This window comes from Marmota monax, unplaced genomic scaffold, assembly GCF_021218885.2.
Source record: "Marmota monax isolate L192 unplaced genomic scaffold, Marmota_monax_Labrador192_F-V1.1 WCK01_AAM20220418_F8-fsc00249, whole genome shotgun sequence".
Taxonomy (NCBI): Eukaryota; Metazoa; Chordata; class Mammalia; order Rodentia; family Sciuridae; genus Marmota; species Marmota monax.
In genome coordinates this window covers 1,258,320-1,285,538 of record NW_026694242.1, presented here as the reverse complement: position 1 = coordinate 1,285,538, position 27,219 = coordinate 1,258,320, and the positions used below count along the sequence as shown (strand labels likewise).

At 59.0% G+C, this 27,219-nt stretch overlaps 2 protein-coding genes across 8 annotated transcripts; one reads left to right on the top strand and one right to left on the bottom strand.

Moving 5' to 3' along the window:
* Positions 1-3,138: 3,138 nt before the first annotated feature.
* On the bottom strand, positions 3,139-16,194 carry Tpra1 (transmembrane protein adipocyte associated 1). Of its 7 annotated transcripts, XM_058586232.1 has the most exons (13): positions 12,434-12,749; positions 12,055-12,349; positions 11,235-11,365; positions 8,709-8,838; positions 8,197-8,329; positions 6,817-6,903; positions 6,664-6,736; positions 6,468-6,547; positions 5,850-5,960; positions 5,699-5,759; positions 5,429-5,531; positions 4,455-4,535; positions 3,139-3,764 (listed from the first exon to the last, which is right to left on the bottom strand). In XM_058586232.1, the coding sequence occupies exons 4-13, from the start codon at positions 8,822-8,824 to the stop codon at positions 3,500-3,502; spliced, it is 1,110 nt and encodes a 369-aa protein (XP_058442215.1). In that variant the 5' UTR covers positions 8,825-8,838; positions 11,235-11,365; positions 12,055-12,349; positions 12,434-12,749; the 3' UTR covers positions 3,139-3,499. The 7 variants fall into 7 exon arrangements, with proteins under 7 accessions (XP_058442215.1, XP_046322889.1, XP_046322886.1 ...); XM_046466933.2 differs by lacking the exons at positions 11,235-11,365; positions 12,434-12,749 and adding an exon at positions 15,091-15,201; XM_046466930.2 differs by lacking the exon at positions 11,235-11,365 and having other exon boundaries at positions 12,434-12,748.
* Mcm2 (minichromosome maintenance complex component 2) lies at positions 15,309-26,744 on the top strand. The gene is made up of 16 exons (XM_046466928.2): positions 15,309-15,415; positions 16,192-16,421; positions 16,827-17,002; positions 17,089-17,349; positions 17,727-17,946; positions 18,125-18,332; positions 19,556-19,690; positions 20,273-20,464; positions 21,860-21,953; positions 22,332-22,582; positions 22,831-22,957; positions 23,291-23,403; positions 24,437-24,688; positions 24,987-25,169; positions 25,511-25,666; positions 25,902-26,744. Exons 1-16 carry the CDS (start codon positions 15,410-15,412, stop codon positions 26,010-26,012), a joined length of 2,715 nt encoding a protein of 904 aa, XP_046322884.1. The 5' UTR covers positions 15,309-15,409; the 3' UTR covers positions 26,013-26,744.
* Positions 26,745-27,219: the final 475 nt, after the last annotated feature.

Here is a 27,219-nt window from a genome sequence, read left to right as displayed (position 1 = left end):
TTGAACCCAGGGGTGCTTCACCCCTGAGCCCCGTCCCCAGCCCTTTTTCTATTTTATTTAGAGACAGGGTCTCGCTGAGTGGCTCAGGACCTTGCTAAGTTTCTGAGGCTGGCCTCCACCTTGCGATCCTCCTGCCTCAGCCTCCCGAGCCGCTGGGAGGACAGGTGTGCAACCACACCCAACACACACACAAAAAAAAATGTTCATGAAAATATAAACAGGTTTGTGACTAACATGAGCCCATCTTTCCCCACCCCTGACCCAAGATTGCCAGCTCCCTTCCCCCAAGGACAAACGGGTATTGGATTATTTATGCCGGGCGCCATGGGGCACATGCCTGTCATCCCAGCAGTTGGGGAGGGGAGGCTGAGGTAGGAGGATCGCAAGGTGGAGGCCAGCCTCAGCCACTTAGCGAGGCCCTAAGCAACTCAGCGAGACCCTGTCTCTAAATAAAATAGGAAATAAGGCTGGGGATGGGGCTCAATGGGGAGAGCGCTTGCCTCATATGCTCAAGGGCCTGGGTTCAATCCCCAGCACTACCAAATAATTATTATTATTATTATTATTATTATTATTATTATTATTATTATTATTATTATTTCGCTAAGTTGCTGAGGTCAGCCTTGAACTTGAGATCCTCCCCACAGGGGTCACAGAATGGCCCATACAGACCAAGAGGACCTGTCAGGACTGGGTCTGGGGGCTTGTGCATGGGTGGTGGTTGTGATTTTATTGTTGTTTGAGGTTTTGTTTTTTGTTTGTTTGTTTGTTTGTTTGTTTTTAGGAGCAGAAAATCCGGTCGTGTGTGACCTCTCCTCCCATGGACACTGTGACAGCTAATTCTCCAAATATCGCACAAGTCCCCGGGGCACCTCAATGTGGGGCGATGATAAAGGTTAGTATTTGGAACCGGAGCGAGAGGGAAAGACCTAGAACCTTCTAGAAGGTTCTTCTCGCAGAGGGGTTCCCAGAGCCAGAGGAGAGGGGAAACAGCTCACGTCCCCCAAATCTGGGAGGACAGTGTCCTCGGGGTGTGCCCCCCCAGGACATCACTACGGTCTGGCCAGGCAGAACCCAATGGGTGTCCCAGGGCCTCTGAGCCCCCTAAGGAGATCTTGGCTGGACCGGCTTTCCAGAAGCTTCTCAGCGGGTGGTTGGATCAGGATCTGCCGGATGCCTTCGGCCGAGCCTCTGTCTCCAGAAAATATGAGAAAAGAAAACGTAGGGTGCTTGAGTGGCCAGCAGGGGCCCCCTGGTCACCAGGACCCATTGCCTGGCCAGCAGCCCAGACCCCAGACAGCCCTGGGGTCCCCCCGCCCAGAGTGCACCTCGCAGGGGCCAGGCCCTGGTTGGATCCCCAGCACCACCTTAAAAAAGATCAAATAAACAAAATAAAGGTATTGGGTCCATCTACAACCAAAAGTATTTAAAAAAAAAAAAAAGAATACAAGTAGCAATCCATGTGGAGGATGTGGGGACAAGGTCCACTCAGTCATGGCTGCTGGGACTGCAGATTGGTGTGGCCACTCTGGAGAGCAGGGTGGAGATGCCTCAGAAAACTAGGAATGGAGCCACCCTGGGACCCGGCTGTCCCACTTCTTGGTTTATACCCAAAGGACTCAAAATCAGCACACGACAGGGACACAGCCACATCAGTGTGCACAGAAGCTCAACTCACAACAGCTAAACTGTGGAACTAACCTAGGTGCCCTTCAACAGGGGATGGATAAAGAAACTGTGGTCCATATACACAGTGGAATACTACTCAGCCATCAAGAAGGATGAAATGATGGCATTTGCTGGTCAATGGATGGAGCTGGAGACCATCATGCTCAGTGAAATCAGCCAGTCCCCAAAACAACCAAAGGCTGAGGGTCCTCTCTGATATGGGGACGCTGACCCACAATAATGGGGACAGGGGATAACCGTTCATTGGATGAGACGCAGGGGAGTGAAGGGAAGGGAGGGGAGGGGACTGGGAGAGACAGGGGAGTGAATGGACGTCACTTTCCCATGTTCACAGAGGAACATGCGACCAGGGACACCCCACAGCAGGTCCAGCCACAGGAATGGGACGTCACACCCTGTGTAGGTGGGACATGGCAGGATACTTGCTGCTGTCACGGGGAGCTAAGGAGAAGAAATAAAAAATATATTTTTTTAAAAAGTGGAGGGTAAAGGAGCCCAGGTGACCGTAGGAGCTGCTCCTGATGCTGCTGTCCCCGTGTCCCCACTCGCCCCAGAACCAGCAGACCTCGCGACCTGCCTGGGGAGGTGGCTCAGGGGGTAAGCGTCCCCTGGGTACAATCTCCAGTACGACACCACCTCCCCCCCCCAAAAAAAAAATCGGTCTTCGTCTGTCTTCAGAATCTAACAGCTAGTTTCACACCCCACGCTCATCTCACGGGAGTAATTAATTATGCTAATTATGAATAATAACTATTATTAATGACATTAATGATTATTAATAATGACAGTCCTGATAATTACACATTAGAGGAGCTTCACCACAGAGCCCCATCCCCAGCCCCTTTTTCTATTTGATTTAGAGACAGGGTCTCGCTGAGTTGCTTAGGGCCTTGCTAAGTGGCTGAGGCTGGCCTCCACCTTGCGATCCTCCTACCTCAGCCTCCCCGGTGGCTGGAATGACAGGCGGGCACCACTGCACCGGGCACAGGGCAGGCCTTTGGAGAAACTGCAACCTTGAGAAATCCAGAAGGATCTTGTGTTTGCCCCCTGCCCTGGGAGGGGGGGTCTGAATCCCGATGTAGAACATTCTGGAATGCTCTGGACACGCAGTCTTTGGGCAGATTTTGGGTGCAGTTCTGGCCTCCAGGGGAGGGTGGGTCTTGTCTGGAAGGCCAGGCTGACGCAGAGCGGTGAGAAGAACCAGAGTCACTCCCCTCCTGGCGGCTCACACCAAGGCTAAGCAAGTGGCCCTGCCCCCTCCCTGCTCCTCCAAGGGGGCCTCTTGCTCCGCCACCAGGGGACAAATGTGCCAGCTCCCCCCAGGCCTCTACAGAGGTACTTCCAGAGTGGCTGGCATCTTTGAATGTCCTTTGGTTGGGCCAAGAGGAGCCCCCCTCACGCTGCCCGGAGGAACCCAGCTCCACCTTCTAGAAACTTCCACATCAACACTTTCTACTCTTTTCCTTTTTATTAAAAAATAAATCAAGAAAATATACACGCCACCGCTGGTCCCCCACGCTGTGCGCTCGGAGGAGACCAGTGGCTGCGGAGTGGGGCAGTGAGGGGAGGTGGGCAGCAGCCATCCTGTGCAATGAGGTTCTGTCCCTGGGAGACCAGTCTGGCCTGCTGAGCGGGGCGAGGGGATGGAAAAAGGACGAGGGGTCCCCAGCTGGAGCACTGGCCACCAAGGGAACTGGGGGCTGGAGGGCAGGAGGTGCAGGCCTCGCCCCCAACCCTTCATCTGCTCCACCTGGGAGTCCGGCCTCGGCCCCCGGTCCCGTCTGTCCCTGCAGGTCCAGGGAGGCGGCTCTCAGGCGTTGATGGCCTTCCACCGATCGCTGTCGGTGCTGTTGATGCTGCCCGCGTGGCAGGGCATGGACGCCACGTCGTCCAGGTAGGCTACGCCAGCGGAATCGAACTGTGTGCTGGAATAGGAGGCAGTCGAGGCCCCAGCAGTCCCCGCGGCCTCCAAGCCTTCCCGCCGGGCCACGGCGTAGGGCTGGGGCAGGTGGACGTCGGGCTCCTCCGTCTCGTCCACTTGGCATTTATAGGAGAACAGGATCTTGGGCTCCGAGCTGGTGGGTAGGAGAGAGGATTGGGGGCCTCACCCTGGGAGTCCAGAGAGGCCCAGGTATGGAAGCCCACCCTAAGAAGGTCACCGCCCAGACTGGGGTATAGAGCTGGAACTGGGGCGCTTAACCACAGAGCCCCATCTGCAGCCCCTTTTTTAAAATTTTTTAATTTTGTGACAAGAATCTTGCTAAGTGGCTCAGGGCCTCCCTAAATTGCTGAGGCTGGCCTCCAACTTGCGATCCTCCTGCCTCGGCCTCCTCAGTTCCTGACATGACAGGCACAAGCCTTGTTTTCAATCCTGCCCTGTGGTGTCTACTGGCTACAGCAATGCCAGCACATAGTAGGTGCTCAGCGAAAGCTTGATTCACGAATGAGTGCAAGACAGCAACGCAGGGCGCCATGCCCAGCCACTCTCCTGGGGAAAGTGCACTAGTCCGCGTTCACGGACGGCCTATTCCATCTGTTTACATGCGTGTACGCGCACGTAGGCGCGAGATTGCGCGGGTGCACGTCTAGGCGCATGCGCATACAGACACCAGGCAAGCCTTGCCTTGTATCCGAGTGCGGCTACCACCCCGCGCATGCGCAAGAAGCAAATGGCTCAGTCTCACGGTCCACCACGTGAGGGCACCCGTGGCCCTGGAGCCTTGGGGTGCTGGACAGAGAGCAGGTCCGGGACCGGCCAGACTCACCCAAAGAAGCCCCGGAGGAAGGCCACGTAGATGAGCGGCGCGAAGAAGCTGAAGTAGAGGAAAGTGGTGGCGTCCACACAGCTGGAGATGGGGACGAATTATCATCAGTGCCACTGGCCCTGAGGCTCCGGGGCCACCCTGTCCTCGTCCTCCAGGTCCACAGGCTGCTCGGGCGTGCCCAGACCCCGCCCCCGCGCTGTCAGACTCCGCCCCCACGCTGGGCCAAACTCCTCCCTCACTGTCAGACTCCGCCCCCACGCTGGGCCAAACTCCTCCCTCACTGTCAGACTCCGCCCCCACGCTGGGCCAAACTCCTCCCTCACTGTCAGACTCCGCCCCCACGCTGGGCCAAACTCCTCCCTCACTGTCAGACTCCGCCCCCACGCTGGGCCAAACTCCTCCCTCACTGTCAGACTCCGCCCCCACGCTGGGCCAAACTCCTCCCTGACTGTCAGACTCCGCCCCCACGCTGGGCCAAACTCCTCCCTCACTGTCAGACTCCGCCCTCACCCTGGGTCAGGTCATGCCTCCACCCCCGCCAGGCCCCGCCTTCATCCTGGGCCAGACCCCACCCTCACCCTGGACCAGGCCCCGCCCCTAACCTGGGCCAGACTCCCCATCACCCTGAGTCAGGCCCCGCCCCGGCCTGGGCAAGACCACACCCTCTCCCCTAGGCCAGGTCCCACCTTCACCCCCAACCCCGCCAGGCCCCGCCCTCACCCTGGGCCAGGCCCCGCCCCTAACCTGGGCCAGACTCCCCATCACCCTGAGTCAGGCCCCGCCCCCACCTGGGCAAGACCACACCCTCTCCCCTAGGCCAGGCCCCGCCCTCACCCTGGGCCAGGCCCCGCCCCTACCCTGGGCCAGGCCCCGCCCTCACCCCCCCCCCCGCCAGGCCACGCCCTCACTCCCCCCACCCCCAGGACCCTTCCCCAAGAGGGCAGAACCTTGTCCCCTCCGGAGCCCCTGCCTACCAGAGGCCCTCGATGACGTCGGCGCACAGCAGCGCGCTCCCCAGCCCCTGCAGCAGGTTGAGCAGCGCCAGGATGCCCGCGTACACGTAGAAGCTCCTCCGCGCTGGGGGACCAGAGGGTCCTGAGGGGCTGCCCCTGGCCTCCCCCACCCTTCGCGCCCCGGGGAGGGGGGGGCTCCCGCCCAGGATCCCCCAGCTCTAGGCCAGCAATACCCCCCCATCCCGGTCCCTGCTGTGTCCCTGTCCCCAGAGTCGCCTGCCCGCTGCTCACAGGGCAGGGAGATGCGCTCCTTCAGCGGCGTCTTGGGGAGGACCACGACCAGGGAGTAGACCTGCGGAGAGGACAGGGGGGAGGGTGGGCCTCCTGGCCCAGGCTGTCCCCCAACTCGGCACCCAGCCCCCTGCCCGCCAGCCCAGCTCACCAGGAAGAAGAAGCAGGAACTGACGAGCCAGAACTGGCGGCCCCCGTGCCCGTAGATGTTGAAGTCCTCCGCGGAGAGGTGGGAGTCCGGGTACAGGATCTCCAGGGTCCCCTGCAGGCAGGCAGGCAGGGGGAGCCTCCAGAGGCTGCCACCACCCGCTAAAGCCTCCCCCCGGCCTCCCCTGGCTCTCAGTCACAGGCCCAGTCCTGGGGACCTGTCCTGAGAGGTGGTGTGCTCCTCTGGTTCTACTTATTAAGATGGCAGGTTCTCGCTGGGCACTCGCCTGTCATCCCAGCAGCTGGGGAGGCTGAGGCAGGAGGATCGCCAGTTGGAGGCCCAGCCTCAGCCACTTAGCCACTCAGCGAGACCCTGTCTCTAAATAAAATGCAAAACAGGGCTGGGGACGGGGCTGGGGGGGGGGGAGGTGGAATGCCCCTGGGTTCAATCCCTGGTACCCCCCAAAAAATAAAGATGGTGGGCTCTGAGCCTTCCTGCTCCCCACTGGGTCAGAACATAGGAGCTCCCAGCACTTTCCTGGCCAACAGGCAATCGATCTGTCACACTCCCCCGATTGACATCGGCCCGGCCCTCCTGTCCCCCGTGCACCCCGCCTCTTACCTGGGTGACAGAATAGGCCAGGGACAGCACGATGGTAATGGCCAACACCCGCTTGATACTTGACTTGCTCTCCAGGTGGCCTGGAAGAGACGTGCTGGTCAGTCCGTGGAATCCAGCCCCGGGTAACCGGGTTGGGGTTGGTCCCAGCCAGGGAGGGGACAAGGGAAGAGCCCCAGAGCCCCAGCATCGCACGCACCAAACGCAAGACCCAGGATGACCACGCTCAGCTCTATGGCCAGCAGGAAGAAGCGGGTGATCTCCCACAGGATCTGCACACAGAGTGGCAGGGCGTCAGGCAGGGACTGGGTCCCCCCCAAGCCTCCCCCCCTCCCAGCGGGCCCTGTCACACCTTGTCGGCAACAGTCGCAGGGTCTGAGGTGCTGACGGTCATGGACACCACGGCCCGGGCGATGCCCACCAGGGCCACCACGAACACCTGGTGGGGGAGGGAGGGTGTGGGGAGGACCTCAGGCAAGTGACTGTACCTCGGTCCCTCTTTGTTTTCTTTTTGTGATCCTGGGGATTGAACCCAGGGGTGCTTAGCCACTGAGCCCCGTCCCCAGCCCGTTTTTATATTTTATTGAGAGACAGGTTTTCACTGAGTTGCTGAAGGGCTCCTTAAGTGGTTGAGGCTGGCCTCCAACTTCTGATCCTCCTGCCTCAGCCTCCCAAGCTGCTGGGATGACAGGTGTGCACCACGGTGACCAGCCGTGCCTGTCTTCCCATCTATAAGACAGGAGTAAAAGTCACACCTGCTGTCCTTGGTTGGTAGTGGCATCAGATGGGTTAATATAATGTGGCAGAAGCCATGCCTGGCATCCGGGAAGGGCTAAGTACATATTTGCCTTCGGAATTATTCTGTTTGTGGTTTCTAATTTGGAGACGCAGAGGAATTGGGGGAAAGGAGCCCACAGAGGACTTGGGCTCAACAGGTTTTGCAGAAATGCCTGGGCATGGCTCCTGTCACCTCTGTCTACCTGGGGTCTGTGCCCTTCCTCTAGAAGAACCTTCTTGCAGCTGGGCGCGGGTCACCACAGGTCAGCACACCTGTCATCCCAGCAGCTCAGGAGGCTGAGGCAGGAGGATCGAGAGTTGGAGGCCAGCCTCAGCTACTTAGCAAGGCCCTGAGCAACTCAGCAAGACCCTGTCTCTAAATAAAATAGAAAAAGGGCTGGGGACAGGGCTCAGGGGTTAAGCACCCCTGGGTTTAGTCCCTGGTACCAATCTGCTCCAAAGAAGTCTCCAGAAACGGACAGATGGACAGAGATTACTATGGACCTTTTCCTACCCGGCTTCCCCTGCCCTCTGCTGCCAGTTCTGCAATTTTCTTTTAGGGACCGTCCACCTCCTTCAGTCAACGTGATCTGGTGGCGCACCCAAGAACCCCTTTCCGTGCCATCACGGTGTCTGGCTCAGGGTGCACCATCCAGAGGACATGCCAGGCCTACCTACCCTGGTACCCCTAGAACAGAGGCACCCTCTGATGGAACGACATTAGCCCAAGCTGCTCTTGACCGTCTTTGCCACCACATGGCGGGGGGAACATATCTGAGCTAAGGCCAGCAGAGAGCAGAGTCAAGAAGCCCTGCTGACATCCTTTCACCTCCTGGATCCAGCCTGACCTGAAGCTTGTTTTTATTCCAGAGAGAGTGAATCCCCCCCCCCTACTTTTTTTTTGACTCCAGGCCGTGGGAGTTGGGTTTTCTGTCACCAACAGGAGTGAACTCACCAGGATGTAGAAGGTGATAAAAATGGGGCTGGAGGTGACGCGGATCTTGGCCCGAGCAAATGGAAGTTTCCAGAGCAGGAAGATGAAGAAGAGCACGTTGGGAATGAGCAGCAGGAGGTCCCAGTACCGGACCCTGACAGGGGGGTGCAGAGCAGGTGGCTGACGCGCTGGGGCATCCCTCCTCCCACCCAGACCCCTCCCCACACATCCCCGGGGATGGCGCAGGCGCACTTGGAGGTGCTCATGTCTTCCCACCCCAGCCCCTAACTGCACAGCGCAGGCGCAAATGGAGGTGCCAAGGTCCTCCCACCCCAGCCCCTCCCTGCACGCCCCCTGGACAGCGCAGGCGCAAATGGAGGTGCCGAGGTCCTCTCACCCCAGCCCCTCCCTGCACAACCCCCTGGACAGCGCAGGCGCAAATGGAGGTGCCAAGGGCGCAGGCGCACTTGGAGGTGCCGAGGTCCTCCCACCCCAGCCCCTCCTTGCACGCCCCCCGGACAGCGCAGGCGCACCTGGAGGTGCCGATGTCCTCATAGAGCAGCAGCAGGCAGCGGTGGGGCACGGTGATGTTGGGCGCCAGGGGTGGCGCGGGCTCCGAGCTCCCGTTGGCGCCTCCCGGGGCGGACATCCTGCCGCAGCACCCTGAGGAGCCAAGACCCTAGGCTTAGGGGGGGCCTCTGGGTCTCAGGCCCCCAGGGAAACACAGACCCCAGAGGGGCTCCCAGGGGGAGTCGCGTATGGGGCTCCCACACAGAGAACAGCCTTCAGGGTAGAGGCCCAGCCTCTAGTCTCAGCCTCTACCTTAGGATCCCCCAAGCAATAACAAAGCCACCCCCATTTCTCTTAGAGGCAAATGCCAAAAAGAGAGGAAAACAGCCGAGTGGGGCAGAACCATGGGACGCAGGACCCCACGTCTGTCCTTTCCTTCAGTAGCAGAACCCATGCATTCTAACTCGTCTGTGGTTCCCAGAACAATGACTACTTTTTTCCCAGCTTCCTTTGCAGCTGGGAGTGGCCCCATGGCCGATTTTTCCCCCCCCTCAGGGAGGCATGAATGGAATGAGGTTTGTCCCTTTGCGTTGGCTAGAATATGGGTGTGATGGTGGGAGCAAGAGCAGCCATTTTTAGGCCATGAGAAAGAAACCATGTATTTCGATAACAAGCTAAAAAATCATGTATTGGAGGATAACGAAGCAGTAAGAATGTGTGCCTCTCCATGCATGTCCTGGCCTGTTTACATAGAGTGTCATGCAACAAATAATTATCTTGTTATTTTGACTTTTGTTTCGACAGCTAAGCCCAAATTCCAAAGAATATAAAGCGGTATTGCTTTGGATTGGGTGGCCAGACGAGGTGACATCTGAACAGAGATCTAAATAAGGGAGGAGGCAGCCTTGGGGGGGGGGGATCTGGATAAACAACATTGTAAGGAAAGAAAAGTAGGTGCAAAGGCCCTGAGGTAGATAGAGACACACTTGGCAAAAGTGAGGGGGGGGGGGAAGTAGGCCAGGGTAGTTGGAGAGGTAATCTTAGCAGGGCCAGATCGTATGGGGCAATATGCCCCTATGCAGGGTGATTTCATGCTAACTGCGACAAGAAGGGTATCGGAAAGGGAGGTGACAAGGTCCCAATTTGTGCCTACAGTGGCTGCCAGGGAGAATGGTCTCACATAGAAGAGTGGAGAGAGGGAGACCCTGAGGAGCTACTCTAACCCTCAGGATGAGACACAGGCTCAATTAGAGGTAGCAGTGTAGACGGAGCAGAGGGTCACCCCACAAGGGGTCTCATCATTACCCTGCTTCAAACCCCCCACCACGCGATTTAACATGCCTGACTCCACCCCTTCCCAACTCCAGGGAATGTGCACGTGATCTCAGCCTGGCCAATCAGGAAGCTCCATCTCCCTGACCAATGAGAATCTGCCCTGGTACTTTTGCTGTCAGTACCCGGAAGTGGAGACTCAACAAACCCAAAGGCCTGAAAAACTCCAGCTACCATTGTCTGATTGACAGGGCTTGGGCTTCTGGCTCTGCCACATGCTTGCTGTGTGACCTTAGGTGAGTCACCTCCCCTCTCTGGGTGTCACAGGGATAATAACACCCACCTAGCAAGGGTGTCTTGAGGATCAAACAAAACCAGACCCATAAAATGTCCACAAAAGCCAACACACAAAGAAATGGCTGCTTCTCTTACCAGGGAAGAAACTTGGGGGGGTCAAAGGAGAAAGGAGTCTCTTTGTGGGCCCAGGGGGGTCCCTTCTAAAGCCTCTGTTGCTATGGAGCCTGAAACAGGGCTTATCAGATGCTCTTTCTACATCGAGTCCCCTGGTAACAAGTAGGGACAAGAGTGTGGCCATTGGACCTGTGTCTCTTCTGGTGACCACACTGGAGTTATGGGCTGTGGGCCATACCAGAATCGCCATTATGTCTCAAAGCTGCTAAAATAACTGAAAAAACTGATTTTTATTTTATTTTATTTTATTTTAAATACAGCTGGGCGCAGTGGCCCACGCCTGTCATCCCAGAGGCTTGGGAGGCTGAGGCAGGAGGATCGCAAGGTGGAGGCCAGCCTCAGCCACTTAGCGAGGCCCTGAGCAACTCAGCGAGACCCTGTCTCTAAAACCTCTCCTCCCTGATCTTCTTTCCCCTGACCTTCTCCCTGATCTCCCCGCCCTAGTCTCATTTTCTCTGAGTCCCCCCTCCCTGGAGATGGGCAGAATCATAGCCTCTGGGACAGGAGGCTCTGATTGCTGTGTGACCTTAGGTGAATCACTTCCCCTCTCTGGGTGGGATAATCTCTCCTTAACTAGCAAAGCAAGAAGCCTTCTTTTTTTTCATTTTTCTCAAAACCTCCTTAATGGATTGGCATCTGGAACAAGGACAAAGGAGCGAGCTCCCGGTGACATTCCTACCTAGGGGCCCAGGTGCTGGCTTGTCCTCTAGCCAGCCCACAGGTCCAGGTCTCGTCATCTGAGTCTCAGCCCTGTCATTACCTCCTTTGAGAAAGCCACCTTAACTATGTCTCCCGGGCCAGCTCACCTGGGTTTTGTTTACAGGGCCTGACCTCCTTTCCAAGCCGTCCTAAGTAGGGCAGAGTGCTTGGGGAGGCTGAGGCAGGAGGATCGCCAGTAATTGGAGGCCAGCCTCAGCAACTCAGTGAGACCCTGTCACTAAATAAAAAGTTAAAAAAGGGGGCTGGGGACGAGGCTCAGAGGTCTAGCACCCCTGGGTTCAATCCCCAGGACCAAAATGGAGGTGGGGGGAAACCACATGGCCCAGTCCCCCCGAGCAGAGCTGGTACAAAGTAGGTTCTCAATAAAACGTGAGGACATGCGTGACTGACAGCTGGGGCTGCGGGGAGAGGGGGGTCCCCCCACAGTGCCCAGCTCGCTGAGAGGTCAGGGGACACTCAGTCTGCCATCGCTGGCCACTCGACTGTGACCTCGGTCCCCTGGGGGTAGAGTCCTTGGCCTTCAAGGTGTCCCTTGGCCTTTACCCAGAGTTGACTTACAAACAGTGCAGGCCCCCTCTGGGGGCAGGTGCTGCCACCGTGTTTATGCACAGGGACGCTGTGACCCTTCAGGCCGCAGGGGGCCCAGGTCCCTGCCCGACCCCTCCCCTGTCGCTGTCCCCAAGGGTCCCCAAGTCCCCTCTGCCCTCTTCCTGTAAATCACCCTCCCCCCCCCAGGCCTCTCTCAAACTTCCCCAAAGCTGCCTGGTGAGGCTGAGCCCTGAGTGGGACGGGGACCTTCCTGGGGGACCTTCTTGGGGACAGGTGGGCCACTGTCCCTACAGGAGGAGGGAGGACTTCGTGCCGGGCTGGAGGTGGCAGGAGGTGGGGAGAGGGTCGCCTTCTCACCTGAGAGCCCCGGGGCAGCGCTCAGGCCTGGCCGCCCGGGCCGCCCATCCACTGTCGCCGGGTGCCAGGACCCAGCTCAGGCCCGGGGACTCCGGCCTTCAGCGGCCAGGGTCGGCGGCAGGGGACGGGGAGCGTCGCGCAAGAGTCTCGGAAGCCGGTTCCACGCGAAGGGGGGGTGGGCGAGGTGGGAGGGACGTCACCAGCGCGCAGGGCCCGCCAGCCCCGAGGACACCGGGCAGCCCTTCCCAGCAGCGGCGACCCAGAGCGCTGGAGCGTGTTTTTCGCCCATCCGAAACTGCGAAAACATCCACAGTCCCTACTTGAAACATTCAGGCCCGCCCCCCCGGCCCTCGGTAGCCAATCGGGATAGACCTCTTACCGAAACGAGCGGGGGCGACCAATCAGATCTCTAAGAGGCGGGGCGCCCCGCGAATCTCTTAAAGAGACAGCACCAGGCTGCTGCGGGGAAAGATAGCCCCTGGGCGGCTCACCCGGAAAGCGGTGCGGAACCGCGCTCTGGAGGGCAGAAGGCCACCCGCTTCCCCATCGCGCCGGCAGCTGTCAGCAGCTGTCAACCGACCAGATCGCCGCCAGCCGGCCACTTCCCCCAGCCAGGGTGGCCGCCTTTGGTCGGTCCAGGGCGGAGCCTCCAGGGACCGCCCTCTCGCGTGCCACCGCCCCAGGCGCCCAGCACTGGTGACCTCTGGTCACCTGCCCGAGGAAGGAAGGGCAGGAACGTCCCTCCCTCTGCACGACGCAGTTCCCCCGGCGCGGCCCGCCACCTAAGCGTCCCAGCCACTCCTCCTAACAGCCCCGCGGCGGGAAAACGGAGGCCACTCAACTAGGAAGCCACAAAGCTGGGACGCCAATTTTTTAATATTATTTTACTTGGGGGGGGACACCAGGGATTGAACCCGGGGGCGCTTAACCCCTGAGCCCCGTCCCCAGCCCTGTTTTGCATTTTATTTAGAGACAGGGTCTCCCTGAGTTGCTCAGGGCCTCGCTCAGTGGCTGAGGCTGGCCTCCAACTTGCGATCCTCCTGCCTCAGCCTCCCAAGCTGCTGGGACTGCACCACACCTGGCTTCTTTTCTGTTTGTCTTAAGACTACAGGCTTCGTCTGGAGCACAGGGGGGGGTTCTATAACTACCAAAATGCACAATTCTGCATTTTTATGCTCTTGAATTTTGGACCCCACATGTAGGTTTCTGTGGATTCTATTGTATTTGTGGAATAATTGAGGGCATCCACGTCACCTCCTTCCCTATGAGAGCTGAGGCAGGGCTCATTCCCTGTCGTTATCTCCTACACACAGGGCAGAGCGTGACCTCCACAAAGTTCAATAAATAGCAGTTTAGCTGGTCGCAGGGGGCGCACGCCTGTCATCCCAGAGACTCAGGAGGCTGAGGCAGGAGGATTGCAAATTGGAGTCCAGCCTCAGCCTCTGAGTGAGGCTCTGAGCCACTCCGTGAGACCCTGGTCTCTAAATAAAAAAATAAAATGGACTGGGGATGGGCTCAGGGGTGAAGCACCCCTGGGTTCAATCTGGATTGAATCCCTGCTAAATAAAGCCAAAAAAAGCCATTGGTCGTGCATAGCCATCAGAGACCAAGGGGGTGCACTTGACCCTCAAGGTTGAAGACGTCACTAAAAAACAGATGCGCTCAGTAGTTGGCAGCAGGCCCACCAGGGTTCCTTGGTCTAAATGATAAAAATCAAGAGAAAGTCCTCAAACACCAACCTCACCCACGACCCACCAAGACAACCCACACCAGAGAAAAAATGGCAGAGATCCACGCCACCATTTTTTTTTTTTAATTTTGGGTACCCAGGATGGAACCCAGGGGTGCTTAACCCCTAAGCCACGTCCCCAGCCCCCTTTTCTATTTTATTTAGAGACAGAGTCTCCCTGAGTGGCTCAGGGCCTCACTAAATGGCTGAGGCTGGCCTCCAACTTGCAATCCTCCTGCCTCAGCCTCCCGAGCCGCTGGGATGACAGGCATGGGCCCGCCTAGCACCCCTCTTGACCGCCTCCATCATGTTGGGGGATTGGCCCCCACCACAAGAAGATGAATAATCCCTCTCCTCACATACTCGGAGTCACTTTTCTTACCCTGTCTACTTTTCTGTGCCTCATGGGTGAGCAGGCCTGGCTGAATTCATCTTCCTAGTGTAGACTGATCCTCTGGGAGGCCACAGATACTTGGGGTGTGGCCTTCCATCTGGCCACACCCCTCTTCTATCCCTATCAGGAATCCTTTGCATTTACAGGACCGGATCAAGGTGGCAAAGGCGGTCTTGCCCCAGGCCCTGGGGGGACTGGACCACCCTTTGCTAGTCTGAAAGGGGCTAAGCCACCGTGTGACATTCTTCTGAGCCTTGTTCTGGTTGACCCTGTGGATGTCACTGAGCTCATCAGGCTGGATGACCAAGTGACTAGTGAATGGGGGACTTTGAGAGAGGTGCTCCAGAAGGTAGAAGATCAACCTTAGGAAGAATGAGGGACTTGTCCCAGCGGCTCAGGAGGCCTGAGGCAGGAGGATCGCAAGTGGGAGGCCAGCCTCAGCCATTTAGCAAGGCCCTGAGCCACTCAGCGAGACCCTGTCTCTAAATAAAATAGAAAAAGGGGCTGGGGACGGGGCTCAGGGGTGAAGCACCCCTGGGTTCAATCCCTGGTACCCTCAGCTCAGACTCCCTAGGAGGACCTCCAGATCTTTTGTGATGCGATCTTTGGGGATGTCCCTCCCTGGGGTTAACAACCTGTTAACCGGATCCAAGGAATGGCTTCCACGCCCACTCCGCGAGCAGACGGACAGCTTCGCACATGCCATTCCTTCTAGCTGGACACCCTCTTTTGCCTCTTGGCTCCTCTGGATGAGGATGACTCGGATTAGACTATCAGATGAACTTCCCACCCAACCAGAGTGCGGAGCCTTAGAGCTTTTGCAGAAGTGCGCCGGTCTGCTCCTCAGACAGGAAGCCGTGCTCCTCCACCAAGGCTCTGGGACTCCGTGGCCTCGTCTATAAAATGGCCCTACCTTGATAAAGGTCACGCCGCTCCGTCGGCGGGGCCGGTCCCCCAAGTCCCCCGCGGCGGCAGGCAGCTCCCGCTCGGCTGCGGGTCTGTGAAGCGCAGCGAGCGCCGAGCTCCAGGAGGCGGCGTGGGCGTGGCCTCAGCCCGCCTGGGCGTGGCCTCAAGCGGTACGGCCCACTGGCCCGCCCCCTGACGCAAACGGACGCTGCGTCATGACGTAATGTTATTCCGGGCGATTTCCCGGGCTCGGGCGGGTCACGTGGGCTGCTTTTGGCGCGAAACCTGGTGGCGGCCGGAGCTGCGGAGCGGAGCGCGGCGCAGCGATGGCGGTGAGCGCGCGGTGGCGGGGCTCGCGGGGACACCGGCCGGGCCGCGGGGGTGGCGTGCGAGCGCCGAGACGGCGGGTGGAGGCCGCGTGTCGCCCCTGTGCGGCCGGCCCGGGGTGGGGACACCGGGGGAGGTCGGTCCCCTCTGTCCCCATCTGACTTGCAAGACCCGCGTGGTGATGGGGACCCGCGCTGCTCGATTCCGCCTGGGGACACCCGCGTCCCCGTGGTCCTCCCTAAGCCCGACCTTCCCGGCGCCTTTCATTTTCCCCTCCGCGCACGTTTTGGGCGCCATCTGTATACCTGGCGGGGCGTGCACAAGTTAGGCGCCGGGCCGTCACCTCTTCCTGCACTTTTTTTTTTTTTCTGGTTCGGGGGACCGAGCCCAGGGGGCACGTAACCACCAAGCCCTGTCCCCAGTCCTTTTTGAAAAAAAAAAAAAAATTGAGACAGGATCTCCCTAAGTCACCTAGTGCCTTACCCGATGGCTGAGGCTGGCCTCCAGTTTGCAATCCTTCTGTCTCAGCCTCCCTCCCGAGCCGCTGGGATGATTGGCGCTGCACTTCTTCACGGGAATGTTTTTCATGAAGAAAATGGAGGGTAACGGGAGTGATCCGCAGCGTTGGGGGTTGTGACAAGTTGTTTCCCAACTGTCGCTTGAGATATTTGCTCAGTTGAGAGCATGCCGGCAGCGTGGCACCGCAAGTGCAAAGGTCCTGAGGTTGCAACTCGTCCTCAGACGTCAGCTGGGTGTTGGATGGTGGCATCTTCTTTTGCAGGAATCATCCGAGTCTCTTTCCCTGGCGTCCAGTCCTGCCCGGCGACGGAGAGCCAATGACCCCCTGACCTCCAGCCCTGGGCGGAGCTCCCGGAGGACCGATGCCCTGACCTCTAGCCCTGGCCGTGACCTTCCTCCCTTTGAGGATGAGTCTGAGGGGCTGCTGGGCACCGAGGGGCCCATGGAGGAAGAGGAGGATGGGGAGGAGCTTATTGGAGACGGCATGGAGAGGTACCTTCATTGTGGGCTCTGGGCTCTGGGCTTGGTGGCAGGGAGCCCGTTTGTCCTGGTGACCTCGCTGAGGGTGCTGGAAAGTTCTGGGTCAGGTGCCTTGTCGCCTTTCAGAACAGCTGGGGCCAGGGTCTGGGGGTGGGGGACAAGTTCATGAGTCACAGTGCCCCTCTGAGACAGGGTCTGTCTGAGTTTGCTCAGGGCCTTGCTAAATGGCTGAGGCTGGCCTCCAACTTGCGATCCTCCTACCTCAGCCTCCCGAGCCGCCTGGAGGACAGGCGTGCGGTTTTCCGACCTGGAGGTGGCGGGCTGGGATTTCTGAGCCTCAAGGGGCAGCTCCACGCCTTGGGTGCGTTTGGGGGGCCAGGGTGGTCACTGACTGGTTCTGTTTGGGGACTCTCTCAGGGACTACCGGGCCATCCCAGAGCTGGACGCCTACGAGACCGAGGGACTGGCCCTGGATGACGAGGACGTGGAGGAGCTGACCGCCAGCCAGAGGGAGGCCGCTGAGCGGGTCATGCGGCAACGAGACCGGGAGGCTGGCCGGGGCCTGGGGCGCATGCGCAGGGGGCTGCTGTACGGTAGGTCAGGTTGTGCACTGTGGGAGGGGAGGGACAGGGCCACGCAAGGGACCGGCCTCATACGCAGTTGTCCCTGGCCTCCGCAGATAGCGACGAGGAGGACGATGAGCGCCCTGCACGCAAGAGGCGCCAGGTGGAGCGCGCCACGGAGGAGGGCGAGGAGGACGAGGAGATGATCGAGAGCATCGAGAACCTGGAGGACCTCAAGGGCCACTCGGTGCGCGAGTGGGTGAGCATGGCCGGCCCGCGCCTGGAGATCCACCACCGCTTCAAGAACTTCCTGCGCACGCACGTGGACGGCCACGGGCACAACGTGTTCAAGGAGCGCATCAGCGACATGTGCAAAGGTACTGGGGCAGATTGGCTACAGATCTGGGGTTTTCTTTTGGGTGCCAGGGATTGAACCCAGAGTCCCTGAGCCCCCATCCCCAGCCTTTTTTTATATTTTATCGAGAGACAGGGTCTCACTGAGCTGCTTAGGGTCTTAAGTGGCTGAGGCTGGCCTCCACTTTGTGATCCTCCTGTCTCAGCCTCCCGAGCTACTAGTTTCCTTTCCAGCCTTGGTCTCTGTGGGTCTCGCCCCTCTGGGGAGCTGGGAATGGGGGACGTGTCACTTATCCGGGTCCCACAGCCACCTCCAGGGGGGCTTTCTGGCTGGATGTCAACACGGGGGGCGGGTGAGCGTCCTGGGCCGTGAGCCGAGCGTCCCCCTTGTCACCTGCAGAGAACAAGGAGAGCCTGGTGGTCAACTACGAGGACCTGGCGGCCCGCGAGCACGTCCTGGCCTACTTCCTGCCCGAGGCGCCCGCCGAGTTGCTGCAGATCTTCGACGAGGCGGCTCTGGAGGTGGTGCTGGCCATGTACCCCAAGTACGACCGCATCGCCAGCCACATCCACGTCCGCATTTCCCACCTGCCCCTGGTGGAGGAGCTGCGCTCCCTGAGGTGACTTGAGGAGGGGACCCTGGGGTCCAGGGCGGTCATGACCACAGGGCGCTCAGGTGGGGTGGCTGTGGTCAGGGGAGGTGGCGCGCCAGGTGCCCCGCAACTCTGGCCTCCGACGCGCCTCGGCCTCCCCTCCCGGCCTCTGATGCGCCTTGGCCTCCCCTCCCGGCCTCCCCAGGCAGCTGCACCTAAACCAGCTCATCCGCACCAGCGGCGTGGTGACCAGCTGCACGGGCGTCCTGCCGCAGCTCAGCATGGTCAAGTACAATTGCAACAAGTGCAGCTTCGTCCTCGGTCCCTTCTGCCAGTCCCAGAACCAGGAGGTGAAGCCGGGCTCCTGTCCTGAGTGCCAGTCCGCCGGGCCCTTCGAGGTCAACATGGAACAGGTGAGAGGCCCCGGGCCTGCCATGGGCTGTGGGCAGGGTGCAGCCTCAGGGTGACCACACCGTGTTTATTTTATTTAGAGACAGGGTCTCGCTAAGTTGCTCAGGGCCTTGCTAAGTGGCTGAGGCTGGCCTCCACCTTGCGATCCTCCTGCCTCAGCCTCCCGAGCCTCTAGGATTTCTGTTTCCTCTGGAGGGTGCCCAGCTCCCCTTCCCTGCCTGTCCACTGTCGGGCTTGGCTACTCCTTTCTCGCGGTTCTGCAGTTCCTACAAGTTGTCCAAGCTGGACTCACCTGGCCAGGAAGTGCCCGGAAGGTTCTAGAACTTCTGCCTGTGACCGCCCACAGCCAAAGACCCGCTGTGGGAAGGCCCAAGCCGGTCTTGCCCAGGGACCTCCCCAGGTCCGCCGGCCTTCCCTGGGGTCCTCACGGGTCCCACCCTTCCCCTGAGTCTCTTGCCCATGGGTAGGTTCAGACCCCACTTCCTGGGAACCCAGGATGTACGTCTTCTGAAGCCCCGTGAAGCAGGTGGCTCCACTTTCCTGAGGGAGAAATGGGTGTTCAGAGAAGTGACCGGCTGAGGGGACCACCCAGCCAAGTGGCCTGGAGGATCCGAGCCCAAGCAAAAATGCTGATCCGAGTTTTATGCTTTCAACTACCCTTAATTTGTTGCGTGCTGTTACTGTAACAAAATACCAGAGATAAGGCGAGTTATAATGCGGAAAGGTTTATTTTGGCTGAAAGTCGAGAACTTTCTGTGCACGGCTGGCTGGTCCTGTCACTTTGGGGCTTTATTGACACTTGCTGACCTTGGCATGGCTCCAGGGGCTCCGTATCCGTGCCTTGATTTAATCCCTGTTTTTTGAGTTTTTGGTTTCAATATGATCATCCCTGTTCTGTGAAGGCACAGAGAGAGGGATTCACTTGCCCAAGATCACACAGCTTAGGTCTCAGCACCAGAACGTGAACCCAAGTAGCCAATAGAGGGCGTTCTCGGGGGACGGTGGCCCTGCAGGTCCGTGCTGCAGCCTACTGGGCCCCAGTGGGCTCATTCCCTGCTGAATTTGGTGTTGTTTCATCCTCTGGAGGTACAAACAGTCAGGCTGCCTGTTCTCAGTCCTGTGGATTCAGTCAGGTTTAGGCGACAGGAAAAGGGACGCTTTAGGGACAGGAAAGTCTTGTCCGTGGGGAGGACAAGCCCCAGGACTTCCTCTGTGTCCCTTGCAGACCATCTATCAGAACTACCAGCGCATCCGCATCCAGGAGAGTCCGGGCAAAGTGGCCGCGGGCCGGCTGCCCCGCTCCAAGGATGCCATTCTCCTCGCCGATCTGGTGGACAGCTGCAAGCCGGGGGACGAGATCGTAAGTGGCCAGGCGTGCGCTGGGGAAGGGGCCGAGGTCCAGAGGGAACTGGTGTGAGCCACCACGCCTGTTGGGGGGCGGTCAGCGGTCATTGGTAGCAGGGACGCTTGGCCTGAGATGAGGTCCTGAGTCCTTGGGGCAAAGAGCTTTTCCTGCTCGCGACGGATTGTGTATCTGTCAGCTTTCGTTGCTGTGACAAAACAACCGAGATAATCGTCGTATAAGGAAAAAAAGGTTCATGGTGGTTTCTGAGGCCTCAGCCTCAGGGTTGCTTGGCCCTGTCCCCTTTGGGGCCTGGTGTTGAAGCAGAACACAGGAGGCCCCCCAGGAAAGCAGAGAGGGGAGGAATTTGGGTCAAGGTTCCTGGGGGTCAGAGGTCAAGGTCATGCCCCTGGGGGTCAGAGGTCAAGGTCACGCCCCGTGTGACTGAACTTCACCAGCCAGGCCTCTCCTCCCGGGCATCCCATCACCTCTAGCAGGCCAAGCTCAGGGAGTGGAGGCAGGGAGACCAGAGGGAGGTCACAGCTCCATCCTGTGACCCTCTCTGGGGCCCCCGACCACTTGGCCTCTCGCCGTCCCCAGGAGCTGACCGGCATCTACCACAACAACTACGACGGGTCCCTCAACACCGCCCACGGCTTCCCCGTCTTTGCCACCGTCATCCTGGCCAACCACGTGGCCAAGAAGGACAACAAGGTGGCCGTCGGGGAGCTGACGGACGAGGACGTGAAGATGATCACCAGCCTCTCCAAGGACCAGCAGATTGGGGAGAAGGCAGGTGGCGGCGGGGACACCGGGCTTCGTGGGCACCCCCCGGGCTTGGTGGCCAAACTGGAGCAGCTTTGATATCGAGCACTGGCAGTGGGATCAGCAGTAGAACTTCCCTATGCCCTGGGTCAGGGGTCCTGGGGTCAGAGGTCAAGGTCACCTTCTGTGACACCCGGGTCAGCAGGCATCTCTGCAGAAATGGAGACGCTTGCCTTTCACTCAGGAAATCTGTGTCATTTTCGTGGTCCCACTCCTTCCTGTCCCCCTGTGGCTCCGGGTTCTCAGCCTCGCTTCTCGTTCGGCCTCTTGAATTGTGTGTGTGTGTGTGTGGCAGGTTGCGGGGCTTGGGGTCCCAGAGGTGGACCCCAGAGGCCCTCAACCCCTGAGCCCCGTCCACAGCCCTTTTTATATCTTACTTAGAGACAGGGTCTCGCTGAGTTGCTCAGCGCTCTGTTGAGGCTGGCCTCCCAACTTGTGGTCCTCCTGCTTCGGCCTCCCGAGTCACTGGGGTCTCAGGGACGCCTGGCAGTGTCCCTCCTTTGTAGACCAGAAGGAAACCAGGGACTTGTTAGGATTAAATGATCCTCGGGAAGTGCAGGCCCAAGACGGGACTGGGCCCCAGGACCTGTTACCTCTTGGAGGACCTTGGTCAGGGCGTAGGGCAGACGTCCGGCTGCACTGGTCGCTTGGTTGAAGAGAAGCTGAACCTGGCGCGTCCGTCCCACGTGACAAGCCGAGAGCTGGCCGGTGGCTCTGTCCTGCAGAGACATCACCTCATCCCGGGAGGCGACAGGGGCTGGGCGGGACGGTGTCGGGGACCGGCCACCTCTGCAGCCCAGTGACACCCGGGCAGTCCCCAGGCAGAGGAAGGGTCGAAGGAGAATCACCGCCTGCCCACGGGCCTCATTTCCCCAAAAAACAGCCCCCAAACTCCTGGGCTGCGGCTCTCCTCTGTGCCCATGTCCTTCATGAACAAACTGAGACACAGGAGTGGAATATGATGTCACCCTTGGTGACAGTGTGAGGGACACAGTGGTGTCTCCAGGTGCTGCTAAGCAGAGCCTGGCAGGGCAGGGGGCTGTGGAGGTTGAGAACAAATCCATGTACATATAGCTGGGCACGGTGGCCCACGCCTGTCACCCCAGTGGCTCGGGAGGCCGAGGCAGGAGGATCGCAAGTTGGAGGCCAGCCTCAGCCACTTAGCAAGGCCCTGAGCCACTCAGCGAGACCCTGTCTCTCAATAAAATATAAAAAGGGCTGGGGATGGGGGGCTCAGGGGTTAAGCACCCCTGGCTTCAACCTCTGGTTACCCCCCGCCCCCCAAAAAGGGTAGTGACTCTTTTCCTTCTGAGGGGTCAGTGCTCGGCTCCTGTTCACCTGCGTGTCCCCTGCTCTCCTCAGGTCTTTGCCAGTATCGCCCCCTCCATCTACGGGCACGAGGACATCAAGAGAGGCCTGGCCCTGGCGCTGTTTGGCGGGGAGCCCAAGAACCCAGGTGAGCACCCGGGGGTCCCACGTGCCTCTCCTGGTTTTAATTCTTTTTTTTTTTCCATAAAAGAACGAAAATCAGCCAGGTGCAGTGTGATCCCAGGGGCTCGGGAGGCTGAGGCAGGAGGATCGCAAGGTGGAGGCCAGCCTCAGCCACTTAGCCAGGCCCTGAGCAACTCAGAGAGACCCTGTCTCTAAATAAAATACAAAACGGCTGGGGACGGGGCTCAGGGGTGGAGCACTTGCCTGGCTCAGGGTTCAGTCCCCAGGCCACCCAAAGAATGTATCTGGAAAGATCTAATGTGTAGGTTTGGGGAGGGTTGGGGACCATCCAGCCCTGTCCTGAGGTCCTCACCCACCTGTCCACCCCTGTCTCTTTCTCTAGGCGGGAAACACAAAGTGCGCGGTGACATCAACGTGCTCCTGTGTGGGGACCCCGGGACGGCAAAGTCTCAGTTCCTCAAATACATCGAGAAGGTGTCCAGCCGCGCCATCTTCACCACGGGCCAGGGGGCCTCGGCTGTGGGCCTGACGGCCTACGTCCAGCGGCATCCGGTCAGCAGAGAGTGGACCCTGGAAGCTGGGGCCCTGGTTCTGGCGGACCGAGGAGTGTGTCTCATCGATGAGTTTGACAAGGTGGGTCCCAGGACACGGGGACGGCGGGATCCAGGAATTAGAGTTTTTTATTTTATTTTATTTTTTCCTGGTCCCAGGGATGGAACCCAGGGTCCCTTGAGCCCTGAGCCCCGTCCCCAGCCCTATTGGGTATTTTATTGAGAGACAGGGTCTTGCTGAGTCGCTTAGGGCCTCCGTCAGTTGCTGAGGCTGGCCTCCAACTCGCGATCCTCCTGCCTCAGCCTCCCGGGCCTCTGTGTCTCCCACAGATGAATGACCAGGACAGGACCAGCATCCACGAGGCTATGGAGCAGCAGAGTATCTCCATCTCCAAGGCCGGGATTGTCACCTCCCTGCAGGCTCGCTGTACCGTCATCGCCGCCGCCAACCCCATTGGTAGGCTGAGAGACGCGGTCCCGCTGAGTGGCCGAGGCTGGCCTCCAACTCGCGATCCTCCTGCCTCAGCCTCTGAGCCTCTTTGGTGATGACGGGCGTGTGCCACCGCGCCCGGTCCTTCCCTCGCGTCTTGCTCTGACATGTCCTTCCTGGGGAACGGCTTTCTGCCACACCGTGGGCTCTTTGGGGCTCTGCTATAGGAATCCCTTTACTGTCTCCTGGTCCAGAGCAGATGGCAGGCATCAGGCAGCCATTTTGGGGCTGGGAGCAGCTTTCCCAGGTGGGGAGCGGGGTGGGGTCCTGCACGCTGACCGGGGCTCCTCGGGGTTTCAGGTGGCCGCTACGACCCCTCGCTGACCTTCTCGGAGAACGTGGACCTCACGGAGCCCATCATTTCCCGCTTCGATGTCCTGTGTGTGGTGAGGGACACCGTGGACCCTGTCCAGGTACAGCCTCGCCTGCCCAGGGACAGGGCCACCGCCTGAGGCCCAGTCTCATCCCTTAGCCCCAAGTTGTCCTGATGTCTCCTTCCTTCGCATCTGCTCCCCCCTCCCCAGTGCCCTTCACGGTCCTCTGCCTGTTCCTGTGTCCCCTGCTCCCTCTCTGCTCCTGTCCCTCGCGTCCAGGGGCTGATGTCCCTGGGGTTGGTCATCTGGCTTTCCATCTTTTGCCCACCGAGAGAAGCAGGGGTCCGATCACACCTGTCCCCAGCCCACGGCAGCCCCTGCACTGGCCTCATGAGGACTTCACGGTCCTCCCAGCCCCTGCCAGGCCCTGAGAGCCGTCCTGGTCCCTCCCTGACCATCTGCCTCCCCAGCCACCTCAATACCAGGGGCCCTCAACCCCTGAGGCTGGTCCCCAGCCCTTTTTCTATTTTATTTAGAGACAGGGTCTCGCTGAGCTGCTCAGGGCCTCGCTAAATGGCTGAGGCTGGCCTCCAACTTGCGATCCTCCTGCCTCAGCCTCCCAAATTGCTAGATTACAGGCTGGTGCCGTGTAGTCTTCTGTTCTGAAACGGGGACTTGCTGTGCTGGCTGGGCTGGCCCCACACTCCTGGGCCAGAGCACTTCTGTGAACCTGGCCCTATAGGGGGGCGGCATTGTGTCCCACCTAGAGTGTGTTGATAGCTTCTCTCTCACCAGGCAGTGAGTTCTGGGAGGACTTTGTCAGGTTTAGCATCGTGTTCTGGGCTCTGAAAACGGCCTGGAGACGATCTAAGAGCATATGGCCCACGCCTGACATCCCAGTGGCTCAGGAGGCTGGGGCAGGAGGATCGCAAAGTGGAGGCCAGCCTCAGCCACTGAGCCAGGCCCTGAGCCACTCAGCGAGAGCCTGTCTCTCAATAAAATAGAAAAAGGGCTGGGGACGGGGCTCAGGGGTGAAGCGCCCCTGGGTTCCATCCCTGGTACCAAAAAATTAAACATGGTGGGCAGGACGTGTGTGACCCACCGTGCTCAGGGCCTGTCCCCGCTACCGTAGGACGAGATGCTGGCCCGCTTCGTGGTGGGCAGCCACGTGCGTCACCACCCCAGCAACAAGGAGGACGGGGGGCTGGTCAACGGCAGCACCCTGGAGCCCGCCATGCCCAACACGTACGGCGTGGAGCCGCTGCCCCAGGAGGTACTCAAGAAGTACATCATCTACGCCAAGGAGAAGGTGCACCCCAAGCTCAACCAGATGGACCAGGACAAGGTGGCCAAGATGTACAGCGACCTGAGGAAGGAGTCCATGGTGAGCGCTTGGGCCGCCGCTGTGTGCACACTCGGGAGGCTGAGGCAGGAGGATCGCAAGTTGGAGGCCGGCCTCAGCCACTCAGCAAGACCCCGTCTCTAAATAAAAAATAAAAGGGCTGGGGATGGGGCTCAGGGGTGGCAGCACCCTGGGGTCCGTCCCCCCGGGTGCCCAACGTTAGCACCAAGCGGGAGGCACAGCAGCCCCTAGAGTGGACCGGTTTTTCGGTTGGAAGAGGCCCTGAGCTCACTCGTCAGCCCCTTCCGCCCTCGCTGAGCCTGCCCTGTCCCCCCCGCAGGCCACGGGCAGCATCCCCATCACCGTGCGGCACATCGAGTCCATGATCCGCATGGCCGAGGCCCACGCGCGCATCCACCTGCGGAACTACGTGATCGAGGATGACGTCAATATGGCCATCCGCGTGATGCTGGAGAGCTTCATCGACACGCAGAAGTTCAGCGTCATGCGCAGCATGAGGAAGGTGGGCACCGTCCCAGCCGGGGGACCCCCTGTGCAGCATGGCCGGGAGGGCCAGCTCTGGGAAGCAGGCCTAGGGGGCTCTGGTCTGCCTCCCACATGCTTAGGAGGCTGAGGCAGGAGGATCCCAAGGTGGAGGCCGGCCTCTACAATTTAGTGAGACCCTAAGAAACTGTCTCCGTAATTTAGCGAGACCCTAAGAAACTGAGCAAGACTGGTGGGGTGGGTGTCCCACCTGGGTGTGGCCCTGCCCCTCACCTGGCTGTTGGGAGCCTGGGGGGGGGGGGACGGAGCCACCAGAAATGGTCCCCCTGGGTGGTGTCTGACCTGTCCTTCCTCCTGCAGACCTTTGCCCGCTATCTTTCCTTCCGGCGCGACAACAACGAGCTGCTGCTCTTCATATTGAAGCAGTTGGTGGCAGAGCAGGTGACGTATCAGCGTAACCGCTTTGGAGCCCAGCAGGACACGATCGAAGTGCCCGAGAAGGACTTGGTGGACAAGGTACGGGCTCCCATGGGAGGTTGGGGCCGGGGCTTGGCTCCCTGGGGAGCCTGTCCGTCATCCTCGGGGGCTTGGCGGAGGGGCCTCGAGTGCCAGCCAGAAGTTGGCGGAGGCTGGCCTCCAACTCACGATCCTCCTGCCTCGGCCTCCCGAGCTGCGAGGATTCTAGACATCGCCTCCTCCGGGGTCCCCTAAGTCCACTGACTCGCACACTTGGCCTTTGTCCCCCCGTTAGGCTCGGCAGATCAACATCCACAACCTCTCTGCCTTCTACGACAGTGAGCTTTTCAGGATGAACAAGTTCAGCCTCGACGTGAAGCGGAAATTGATCTTGCAGCAATTCTGAGGTCACCCGGGGGCCACCCGGAGGGGACTCCCCGATGACACCGTATTCGGGGGAAATCAGACCCAGCGTTCAGTCACTTTGTGCTTTGTGGACGTGAAACCCAAACTCCTGGGAGACTCAGGGGGTTAGGGTTACGGTTGGCAGAGGGATGTCTAGTGTCACCGGTAGTATTTATTTTTCTGGCCTCACTTTTTTGCTTCAGGAACACTTTTCGGGGGGTGGGGGGTACCAGGGATTGAAGTCGGGGAGCCCTCGACCACTCAGTGACATCCCCAACCCTGTTTGGTACTTTATTTAGAGGTGGTCACAGTTGCTTGGTGTCTTGCTGAGGCTGGCCTCCACCTTGAGATCCTCCTGTGTCAGCCTCCCAAGTCGCTGAGATACTGGGCATGCGCCACGGCACCTGTCAGACCTTTCAAGTGGACGCTTTTGACTGCTTAGGTTCCTACCCGTGGTACCTCCTGTCTGCAGATGTTGTTCTGGATTTCTGTCCTGTTGTAGAAGGACTCACAGCTCCTACTTGAGTGCTTGTGATTCCTGTGATAGTGTGGCTTCGGTCCCCCGACTGGGGGACGTAAGGAATCTACCACGGGGCACGTGGATTATTCACCACTTTTACTCCTATATTAATTAATAGGATTCTCGTCCCGGGTTATTTCTTGCTTTGTACATAGTTTTTTCTTTCTGTAGTTCAGATTTTTAATAAAGTTGAATAAAATCAAAACCTTGGTATCTATTGGCCTCAATTCTTTTATTTGTTTCTTCTTTTTTTGGTCCCAGGGATAGAACCCAGAGGAGCTCAACCCTGGAGCCCTGTCCCCAGCCCTTTTTATATTTTATTTAGAGACAGGGTCTCGCTGAGTTGCTGAGGCTGGCCTCCACCTTGTGATCCTCCTGCCTCAGCCTCCCAAGCCACTGGGATGACAGGCGTGCGCCTGGCCGTATTTCACGGTTCCTTATGAGCAGTGTTCTCCTTTATGAATTTCTCAATACACTTAAATTTAAATTGTGATATGCTCTTTAACCCTAGGGTTATTTAGAAACATGCATTTCGGATCATGATTTCCTCTATCAATTCAATCTCTTTTGCTTTTTATTTTTCAAGCAATTACCATTTCAGATCCACAGGCTAATCTGGCTGTACTGTTTTGGGGGTGTGTGTTTTCCTGTCATTCCCAGGAACTGGAGAGGAGGGTGGAGATTCCTC